At 45.5% G+C, this 11,446-nt stretch overlaps 1 protein-coding gene across 1 annotated transcript in view; it reads left to right on the top strand.

The window, feature by feature from the left end:
- Positions 1–7,065: 7,065 nt before the first annotated feature.
- The window catches only part of GPC3 (glypican 3), a gene marked incomplete at both ends in the record, with an annotated part of 58,797 nt that continues 54,416 nt past the window's right edge, over positions 7,066–11,446 (top strand). Inside the window, one exon of the mRNA XM_010191309.1 lies at positions 7,066–7,760. Coding sequence (XP_010189611.1) covers positions 7,066–7,760 — 695 coding nt within the window. The remainder of the gene's footprint in view (positions 7,761–11,446) is intronic.

Here is an 11,446-nt window from a genome sequence, read left to right as displayed (position 1 = left end):
TGGGAGACGGTGTCAAAGGCCTTACTAAAGCTCCCACTCCCCTTGGATTTGATAAAGAATCATGTTCTTCCACCACTTGTGCCAGCCCTGACTGTTTGCATTTTTAACTTTGTCTTTATTAAATTTTCAGGAATCTCTTAAGCATTCATACATCTGTCATGGCACAAAGCGGAATATTTCTTGATGCTCGGGAAAACAAATTATCCAGTAGATGTGCAACCCATATTTAATCAAAAGCACCACAGCCACGTGTTCAAGCACGAAGCCCTGCAGAGTCATTCTCGAGGGGTGTTTGCTTTGAGATTTTTTTAAATTTTTATTTATTTATTTATTTATTTATTTATTTAAAATTTAACTTTGTAGGCTTCTTATGTCAAAGTGTGTACTCTCGAGGGTCTCCAGGAATATCTCAAGGTGTCCTGGTGCTCCTCAAAAGAAAAGCTGCTTTCCATGATCCCCTCCAGCATCCCTAACCCTGCCTTACGCTGTTGTGAGATGCAAGTCCCTGCATGGTGCATGAAGCACTGACCCGAACGTCCTCTAGGCAGGGTCTGATCCAGGCACAGACCACCATGAGAGGCTGCTGGAAGGTGGGGAGCTGCGGACACCAGCGTTTCTTGTTTCCTTGCTTCTGGGCTTATAGCAGCTTGCATTGGTGGGCTCTGCTGTCTGCATTATCAAACTTTTTGTGCACGGGATAATAAATGAGTGAACCACAGTGTAACTAATTGCCTAACAGTTGGACTGCTACCTAGAATATAATAGGAGCATGTTTCCAGGGTGTTTTGAGTGGGCATAATAAGGCGCTAACATACAGTATTTTTATAAGAAACTTCAGGGAGTGTATTTAAAAATGCCAGGGTAGTAGATAAGATGAACATTTAAAAATAAATGGCTTTGGAGCTCAGTGTTTCAGTAGGCACAGATAATTAGGAGAGGATGCTTTTCTGACAAGAGCATAATGATGTGGCTTTGGCTGGTGAGCAGCTTTGGATTTGGAAACTTCTAACTTGGCTCCTGCAGGAGTGACGGTGGTGGACATGGAGCTGGAAGGAGCCCCCTCTCATTGAAAGTCTGGACAGAGACCTTTCCTCTCTTGAGCTGATGGGGATGAAGCAAAGGAAGAAAGTGCAAACCTTGATGGCTTAAAATTTAGAAGATGGAAGAATGGAATTGTTCTAATTTTATTACTAATGCTTTGAAGCTAATCTCATAAACTTGGGAGCCTGAGTCCATAATTCTGATGGTGACAATATTGTAAAAGTAATCCAAAAGGCTGTGTCACAGTTGAAAAAAAGCATTTCCTAAGCTCTAAATTCAAATGTGCTCAGAGAAACAAACCCTGTAAGAACAGCAGTGGCACCATCTGATGGGTTTTGTAATGCCACAGACAAAAGTAGTTATACTGCTTAGAAGAGGTTTTGTCTCCAGATAATGTTGTTAAAAATTTGCAATATAGTATAAATCATAACAGAACAAATGTGGAGTCTGCTCTTACTGCTGCCGGGGAAAGTATCTCAGATTTTGTTTCCTTTCTGCTCAATATGTTGCAAACCTTTTCCAAGTTTGTAAATAAATATTGCCTGCTGTTTGAAAAATGTCTCGTGGTTCGTCTCGCCAGTAGTGCCTGTGCCATCCAGGCAGTTATTGCAAACAGCGTTTCTCTCTTGGTGAGCTCTTTCGTGTGTCTTTTAGGAGCACAGGCTGTTGCAATCAGTCTGAAGTTGTCTGATTCCTTGGAGATATTAAAGAAGTATTTCCTTCTTTAAAGCTCACTCATATGTGGATGCTTACGGCTCCTTTCTCCACTTCCTAGCAGTATCATGGCAATTATCATGTCGCAAAATATTTTGGCAAGATTACAGGAAGCAAAATTCTGGCATTTCCTTGATGAACATTTGAATTACCATCAGTGAAGATGGGTGAGGGTTTTTTGTGGCTGAGCATTTTTGGGTTTTAGGTGTATAGGACTTTTAAATGTTTGGAAACCCTGGGCCTGATGCAGCAATTATGTTAGGACCAGGTTAATTAACTAATGAATTTTCTATCACCCTGCCTGGAGACCCATGTTTTTGCCTCAGGGTGGAAACAGTTTCTATAGGCTGAGGGATTGCAGTGCCTGGTTCTCTTCTGACATGACTTGTGTCCTGAGGAGCGAAAGAAGAGGTATTTGCATGAAGAAGTCATTTCACAGGCAGTACACAATGTTTTACTGTCTTCTGGGAGGTGTCAGAAAGCAGGAAGAGCTGGGGAAGCTCCACAGCTGAAGTCTGCTCTCTAGCCCCTGCAGTTATTGCTGTGGAGAGTTTGGTACCAGGCCTTGTGAGTCCCCTCCAGGGAAAGGTGTCTGGGGAGCAAACCCAGGGACACAGGGAGAGCCGTAAGAGCCTGAAAGAGAACTTCAGCAAATCCACTGAGCTTCAGGAGCTGGTTCATTTGCTGCCCTGGAGCAGTTGCATCCATAAATGGGATTTATTGGGAGAGAAGGGACACATTCACACAGGAAAGGTGTTTAAAGTGCATTTTTGTATGTAGAGCTGGTGAGCAGGACAGGGAAGCACTGTGTGCAGTGTTGCAGCCTGAGGTGCTTCCAAGCAGCAGCATCCCAGGAAAGGTGCAGTGAATCACAAAATGCATCGTGGCCTGCAGAGAGGGAAATTCTGCTGAATGCCAGTGATCTGTGTTCATCTCTAGGGAGGTTTTTGCTGCGCAGAAACCAGTTTCTTGTTCGTTTTGCAGTTTGGGATAGTTTGTGAGGTTTCGCCGCTCTGCCACGAAGTCGTGGAGGAGATGGCCCTGAAGCATTTATGGGGAGGTACCAACAAGATGGTGACACTGTGATCTTGCCTAGCATTACTTGTCTGGCTGTCTCCCAGAAAATAAAACTGGGTCTTGTCTTTACTGCCTCTTGGCAGTGGAATAACAAACATGTTGGGGTTCCTCCACTGTGAAGGCCTATCTTTACATCGTCAAGATAAGGCTTTAAATGTGGGGAGACAATTGCCCAGTTTATAAGAAAAGCATCTTTTGAAAAGATGCAAATAGGAGTTGGGAGCTCAGCCCCTGATGGACAGTGGAAGCAGCAGTAGTGGGAGCTTCCCTGCTCAGAGAGTGCTTTATGGTTGCATGGTTTGTGTGCCCAGATGTCAGGAAACAGCAAAATCAAGATTGTAGGTGCAGTTTTAACCCCTTGGTGTCTATGTGCTGGGAGTGACTGGATGTCACACAGTCTAGTACTTCCATCCCACTTTGTTCCCTTACAAGATGCACCATGAAAGAGAGTCTGTGAACACAGCAAGTTTTGCCATGCAGCTCCCTCGTCTTCGGTGTGCCTTGGCCAAAAAGGGCTTGTGCAGTGCGCTGTGTGATGCACAGAGAAGGGCAGCTGTCCACAAGGAAACCTTGTGTTCGCAGCTAAGTGTGAGCAGCGCACTGGCAGCAGGGCAGACACAAAGACCCTGGTATCTCACCTCTCTGGGGAATGCTGTGCAGGAGTGGTTTGCTGGGGATGCTTGCACTGTCTCCTTGCAATGCAGGAGACTGCATCACATAATCTCTTAAATAAACCCATCAAGTCACAGACTTGGCTGGAGTCTCCCGCAGCCTGGGGGAGCCAGCAGGTTAATCTGGAGCTCCGCTGGCCCAGACATTGGCCCCTTTGAAGTAGCTGCAGCTCAGGAATGAATGTGCCTTCTCAGGAAAGCTGGCATTTTTACTGAGCTGCAGCTTTTTATTATCTGAGCCAACAACGCAGTGATTTCCTTCTCCTGCCAGTAATCCCCACTCAGGACACTGTTTTATGCCCTTTACAATTTATTTTCTTTTCCCTAATTGCCAGTTTGCAGTGGTCATGCAGCTCTCCCTGGGCTGTCTTCTGGGCAGCTTTTGCACTTTGAAAGCAGCTTAGTCCTTCCCTCCTGGCCACTGGAACCAGGCAGCAATTCCTCTTCAGGTGCTTCAGCAAGAATCCTGCTGAAAGAATAAGTAATATAATTACTTATAATAAGTAATTCCAACTAGTGCCTGATAACTGTGGTCTAGAGTAGAGTTCCAGCATTCTCTGGAACTTTTTCACTGTAAGGGTGACAGAGCCCTGGCCCAGGCTGCCCAGAGAGGTTGTGGAGTCTCCTTCTCTGCAGACATTCAAAACCCGCCTGGACGTGTTCCTGTGTGACCTGGTCTGGGTGATCCTGCCCTGGCAGGGGAGTTGGACTGGATGAGCTTTAGACGTCCTTTCCAACTCCTGAGATTCTGTGATTGACACATCCTTTGGGAGCCCTGATAAACTGCCCTTGACAGATATCATCAACAGCTATACGGTACCAGTACAGCAGGTACGATGCCTTGTTGATAATGCTCTGGCTCATATCCTGCGTTTGGTTATGAGCAGGGCAGATTTACCAGCAGCATATCCAGGCCATGGGTTTTTATGGGGAAGCAGAAGCCCATGCTGGTTCTGTAATGCGATGTCCCCTCCATTTTTCTGTGAGGCTCACTCGTGGGAGCACAGGGACTGACCCGCAAAGTTTTCTCCTCTTTGAAGTGCTTGAAGTCTGGCTGGGGGTCGCTTCTGCTTCTGGCAGCTGGGCCTTTAATATTCTTGCAGCCAGCCCTTTGTAAGGAATATTTCAGAACAAGTAACTACTAGGGGAGTTGGGTATGAGAGATTTTGGATGCGTAAGATGCTTTTTTTTTTTTTTTACAAAATTTTATTATTTCTTGCATCTATTAATAGGACAGCAGGAGGCTCCATGTGCTTTTATAGTCCCTGTTGTGGTCTCTAATGGATACATGCAAAGGCTCCAAGGCACATAAAATAGACACTCTTAGCCAGTTATTATGTTAAAAATTATGTGCATGTCATGACCTTTAAAGCAGTGGGACTGTGTGTGCATGCCTTTCTGATACACCACTGTTCTCGATTCCTTTCTGAAACATTTCTCGCCGTAGGAGGTTTGCATAGGAGCTTGGAATATTTTTCTAATCAGCGAAGAGTCTCCTGGCTCTGATGGTAACTTGCAAAGCACAGAGGAGCGAGAGAAGGGAAGAGGGATGACTTTTTCTGAGGGAAGAGGTTAAAGGCGAATGGTGAGGCACAGCATGAAAATCCTGGTATAGTCTGCAGTGCTGTCAAAAAAACAGTGTCCCAAAAAGTGCTTTGTGGTCTTTGAGGAAGAAGCTATTCTGATGCTCTTGAGGATAAAGAAGGGGAAAAAAAGTTTCATAATCTATGTGCCCTATTTAAAGAGACTTTTTTTGTTTTAAAACTTTTCATAATCATGCAATCAGAATTTACTCTGCTTGCATAGCCCACACGCTTACCCTGCTCTGTGTCAAATGGGCTGTTGTGCCTGGAGAGCTTTGCAATACTCTGTACGAGTGTGAAGAACAAGATGCCCGCTGTCGTGGTGAGGGAGGCACAGAGAAAGAGGCTCTGTGTCCTTGCTCCGCTGCATCCCTCAATCTGTGGTGCTGGGAGGGATTTGGTCATGTGGGAGTGCAGATGGTTGATCTGGGCTTGCTGGGGCAGTCCTGGTGTGGGTGTTGGGAGCTGTGGACAAAACGCTTCAGTGGCACGCCTGGGAGGTATGCAGACATCAGATGGGATGGTGTCGACATATCGGAAATTTCTGCTTTGGTTGCTGCTTACACCATAGCTTTCTGCATGCTGGAGTGGGGGGCTGCAAACAGCAGTGGGTCCCTGTCCCGCCAGGCGTGCCAGCATGGGGTGCACCTAGGAATGAAGAGTTGAGAGTCCTGGAGATGTGAGGGTCTCAAAAGCTCTTGAGTAATGTAAGAGGTTTTGCAGGGTGAGCAGTAAGGCCTGACATTGCTTGCAATAGCGTTGATACCAAACCCCCGTGGAGACACATCAGGCCACGCTCAGCTGCATCCCAGCCTTAACAAATGGGAAAAATAACACTTACGGTTTTAAAAATTAAGTGTTCCCTTTAATTATTGAACATGAATAATTTTCATGCAAATTGAGCCTGGATGTGTGCTGGATGTGCGTTTCCAGAGTGACACAGTTGAGAGCGGTTATATCGCAGGGTGTCAGTGACCTGTGAACTGAGGCACCGTTCATTATATTTAGCGTTTTGTGAATAGTACTCAGAAGGGTGAGACACAGGCTGGTGGAGAGAGTTGGCTGAAGGAAAAGAATTTAGTTTGCACTGGTGGCCTCCCCTTCTAATGCTTTAACTTACAAACTGGGGGTCTTTACATACCCAGGGTATTAAGAGAATATTGGTGCAGTGGCTGTGCTGCTGGAGGCTCTGCTGCTTGCTGCGTGGGCAGGCCCTCAGGTCTTTGAAGGAGGAGAGGGGAAAATGCACACTGACTTTTCCTAGCAAATTGATGGTCTTGGTGTAAAACTTGCCGCTGAGCGTCATGGGGTGTTTTGGCATGACCTGATATGTGTGAGTGGTCCTGGCTGGGCACCTGCAGATGGACACTGCCTGCTCTCAGCATCACTTTGGGCCACACTGCAGCTCGTGTTCAGGGCAGATGAAACATTGGATCCGCAGCTGAATGGAGCCTGGGCCATTTTGGAAAGCTACACTTGGTGCAGTGCAGATGCTGGGCCTCAAGTGGGAATATCCTCTGTGATTAAGCTCCTATGTATTTTCCTTTTCATAATGGAATGTCAGCATTTACTGTTTCCTGTTTTTAAACACTGTATGGTTTGTCAAACATTTATCTCTGTCTTAAATTAAGTCTTGAGATAGAATTCCTGTTAATTTCAAATCAATGTGAAAGAGGGAGAGAAAGAAATTGCAGTCTAGCCCTTTTCTTGAGTCAGTATTTTCTTTAAAAGCTGAAATGTTAACTAGATCATAGTTCTTGGCATTTTGAAATGTTGCCAGTGTTTAAAGAATATATGCATTTCCCCTGAAAACTGCTGGTGCTGGTAAGTTTAGCAGCAGGCACAGCTGCCAGCAGGCGTTTGACCCAAAGCGGGCAGGATGGGACCAGCCTTTGCAGCAGCAATGTGGTACAATGTTATCCTCCCTGTTCCCGAGCTCATAATCTCCTAAGAACTTTTTTTTTTGTTCTGTTTTGCAGAAGCCTTTGAAATTGTAGTACGGCACGCAAGAAACTTCACCAACAGCATGTTTAGGACCCACTACCAAAGCATGGGGCCTAGAGCTCTTAAGTTTGTTGGAGAACTTTTTACTGATGTCTCACTGTACATATTGGGCTCCGACATCAGTGTTAATGACATGATAAATGAATTTTTTGACAGTTTATTCCCTTTGGTTTACTCTCACTTGATTAATCCTGGCTTCCCCGATCCCTCTGTGGAAATGACTGAATGCCTGCGAGCAGCCAGGAGAGACCTCAAAGTCTTTGGTAACTACCCGAAGACAATGATGACGCAGGTATCCAAGTCGCTGCAGGCCACGCGAGTCTTTCTGCAGGCGCTCAACCTGGGGATAGAGGTGATAAACACTACGGACCACTTAAAGTTCAGCAAGGACTGCGGACGAGCGCTGCTAAAGATGTGGTACTGCTCACATTGCCAGGGGCTCCTCCTGACCAAGCCCTGCGCCAGCTACTGTGGCGTAGTGATGCAAGGATGCTTGGCAGGCGTCGCAGAGATCAGTAACCACTGGCAAGAGTACATCAGATCACTGGAGGGGCTGACCAAAGGCATGCATGGCATCTATGACATGGAGCATGTCCTCCTGAACCTCTTCTCCTTGGTGCGGGATGCCATCATCTACGTACAGAAGAACGAAGGAAAGCTCTCGACAACTGTGAGTGGTTTTCTGCAGTTCCCCAAGCTCATTGCTGGAGCAGGGCTCGGTTGTGTACCACCAGCTCTACATGTTGACCTCAACCTACTCCTTTCCTCCAGCCAGCAAAGCTGAAATGCTCCGATTACCTGCTTCTCTCTTCTTCTTCCCCCCGTTTTCTGATTTTTAAAACTTTCAGTAGTATTTGAAACTGCTGTTTGCATGGCCTGGGTTTCAGTTAAGGGCTTTGCCTCTTTTCAGGTCGGTCAGAGTAGAAACATTTGGAGTCATCCTGGCATCAGCCTGGTAGCTGTGATAAGGAGCTTTGATGTCCCAGAATCTTCCGTACTCCCTGGGCACTGTGCTTGCCTTGGGTAGCTGTGAAAGGCTGGTCCTGCTCTCCAGGTGACTCCTGCCTCCTTTGACATCACTAAAATGTCCCTCCAAATAGATGCTAAGTGGAGGCATGCACTTTGGCATCCCCTGCTAGAGCAGATCTGGTTTTCCCCATTTTGGTAATTCATTCCAGTTTTGGACAGCATTTGAGCCCAGGGATGCGATGATTTCTTTTTTATTAGAAGCGATGTGACTCTTCACAAACACGTGTGAATTTCTGAGCATCCTGAGAAACTGAGGCTTTCTTGTTCAGAAAATCCCGCTGCTCTGTTTGAATGCCAAGGACAAATGAACTGTAGTAAAACGACGCTTGTTCTGCAGATGAGATCTTTTCTCGAGACACAATTGAGCTGCTCTGTGTACGTAGGGTAAAGTTGGGTTTGGGGGCAGAGGTGCGGGAATATTGTTACAGTTGGCTTAAAGCCAACAATGATTAAAATCTGCCGCTGTTTCCCTGTTAGCTGCTTGTTTCTATTATCCTTGGCTCCTGTTTACAACAGAACAGTGTTTATGTAGGTCATTGTAGTACTTTCGCTGTAACTCACTCTTATCTTTTTGAGGGACCGTGGAAATGTATAGGCTTACGGATTTTCAGCTCTGTGGCATCCAGCCAGCCACACTCTTCTGTGGTGTTTTATGTGCCATCTCTGCTTGGTGATTGCCCAAGACATGCCACTGCAGATATGAAGGCTGTGAAATAACGTGGTGGCTCCCAGGCAGTTTCACACCCCCTGGGCAGTTTGGCACACGCGATGCAAACTCTCTTGCTTGGAAGGAGTTTAGGGACCAAAACTCCCGTGAGTTGGATTACTCTTGTGTTGTGGTGACCAAGAGGAGGCTGAGGGCTGGGTTCTGGTGTTGGTCACCTGGGCAGATGGATGCGGGCAGGACTCAAGGGCTGCACATTAAGGTCCAGGGTACAGCGCAGGACACTGGTTTTCAACCTGCTTGCCTTAGTCCCTTTCTGCAGAAGATCTCTGTTTTCACAGCAGCCTGCCAAGTGTTTCTTGTGTCCCCAGGACCGCAGGGAGGTTCCAGCTGACAGGGTCCAGGGGCAGCAGCGTTGCTGGGCACGACTTCTGCTGCTGTTGAGCCAGGGGCCCATCGGTCAGAACATGTCAACCCTCTCTGTAACAGCAAAGGAGCAGAGATGTAACTGGGTTTAGCTTGAGGTCAGGTGAGATGAAGAATTCATGTTACAGATGATAATGATGTATACAAGAGAGAAAACTCAGCTCAACTCTAAGCCCAGTTGGCATTTCCAAGGCAATAAGAAATAAAACTTATTTCTACATGGGATGTGAGCCTTTTTGATCTCAAAAGATCAGTTGACGTATTCAGCTGTAAGCAAAAGCATCCAACCTGTTTTGCACCAGCAAACCTGCCATGCCTGTACATGCTAAGGCAGAACAGAAACATGGCCCGTACAGGCTGTATGCCGGGTTTTGCAAGCATACACAGCATGTGCATTGCTGTATGGTCCTGAAAGGATAAGTGTTTGTCCTCTGATGTCCTCCTTTTATTGGCAAAACAATAAAACTGCAATTTTTCTTGAAGGTGTCCGTGTATACAGTGAAGGAACATGACTGTCAGTTATAATATTGAATATTGAGACCTCGATCTGTCTACTGAAAATGTGTTTGTGGGAGGACAAGTAGATGGAGCGCCGCTAAAGTCAACGCAACCCATGGCAGTAAAGCCATAATCTGCCCATATTCAGCCAAACTAGAACATAAATTGACTTCCTTTAAAATGAAAAACAAACCACTGAGCCTTGCAAAACTGTTCAGTGCTTTTGTACTTGATAGAGCTGTTTGAATTCATTAGTGCCATGTATAGTTAGGTCCTTATTTAAACATAACTCCTCTTGATTATTTAATACTTCAGTGATTTTTTTATTTGCTCTAGAGACATTTTTGAGTCATAGGAGTGAGGAGGAAAAGAATCCGAGGCAAGCAAGCCAATTGTCTGCCAACTGTCACTAAAAGAGAATGGCGACTGGGTTTTTAACGTTTATTTTTAAAATACCGATGTTGCTCAGCTAAGACTCTTCTGTCAAACCTGAGCCCAGAGCAACTGTTTTTACAAATGGAGGTATGAGCTATTCAGTAGAGGAATAGGGCAGGCATGGAAGTTGACAGTCTTAGGCCATCTGCAGTGCTGTAGTTGACTCTGATAGCTGGTCTGTGTCTGGGATCTGGGGTAAGTGTCTGCCTGTAAGTGACGGGATACTTACTTTTTTTAGCAGTGCTGGAATGAAAGTTTCTGTGTTAAACTTATCAGCACATATTGAATCTCAAAGAACATACCCACAAGCAAAGAGTTGTATTTACTGTTATGCTGTAAATATGATTTTTTGGTAGACACTGTTGTCATATCAAAGTATGAAATGCTGTGGGAGTTATCTTTGAAAGCGTGGGGCTTTGCTGTCTCACTGGCTTCTCATAGCGATCTCTTTTATTAGTGACTTTGGCCACCACCACTTCAATTCACCTGTACATTATTAAGGATAATGACAGGTTATTTAATTGTCATTAAAATCCCCTGGAATGATGGAAAACCTATCTTCCATGTCCATAGTGATTATAACCTGAATAACAACACTACTGCCCTTGCCTGTCCTTTAGGCTTCTTTCTTTGTCCATGATGTTGGTGGCACTTCTCCGGCAGTAGCTTTTCTTCCTGGTAATTCAGGTCCTTGGATGCATTACCCAACTGAGCATATGTTCTTTCATGTGGCTGTTCCTCTGTCCCTCTTGCCACCAACCTCTAGCCTGGGTCCAGGGGTTTGCATGAGGACCTGGGTCCCTTTTATAGCTTGCAGCAGAGCTGGCTACAAAGGACACAGTGAACCTGAGCTCCAGGGGTGTTACAGAGGCTCCAGGTATGTTTCTGAGGAGCTCTGCAGTCCTCAAGACGTGGAATCATACTGTTGTTAATCTGCTTTTGGAAACTGTGAACCTCCAGGCATGCAGTTAAATGTAAGCCTACGTGCCGCTGTTGTTCCTGGTATGTAAACAGCAATGCAGATGAGTGAATTCAGTAATATTATGGCTGTAATATCCCAAGCCTTGCTTTAACACCTAATCTGTCAGCAATGGTGAGTGTTAGGGCTTTATTATTTCTACAATTTGTCTGTTTTAAAAACTTCACCCCTAAAATATGCTATTAAGATACTTTATCAAGGAGACCGAGTCTCAGGGCAGGTTAGGAAAAAAAAATTGTCTGTATCTATATTAATTTTCCTATATGCTACTTTTTCCCCTGGTCAAAAATGTGCCTGGTATATCCACCTCTTGTAGATATTTTAA

This window comes from Mesitornis unicolor, unplaced genomic scaffold, assembly GCF_000695765.1.
Source record: "Mesitornis unicolor isolate BGI_N332 unplaced genomic scaffold, ASM69576v1 scaffold259, whole genome shotgun sequence".
Classification (NCBI taxonomy): domain Eukaryota; kingdom Metazoa; phylum Chordata; class Aves; order Mesitornithiformes; family Mesitornithidae; genus Mesitornis; species Mesitornis unicolor.
The sequence above is the reverse complement of the archived record's forward strand: the minus strand, read 5'-3'. Positions and strand labels throughout refer to the sequence as shown.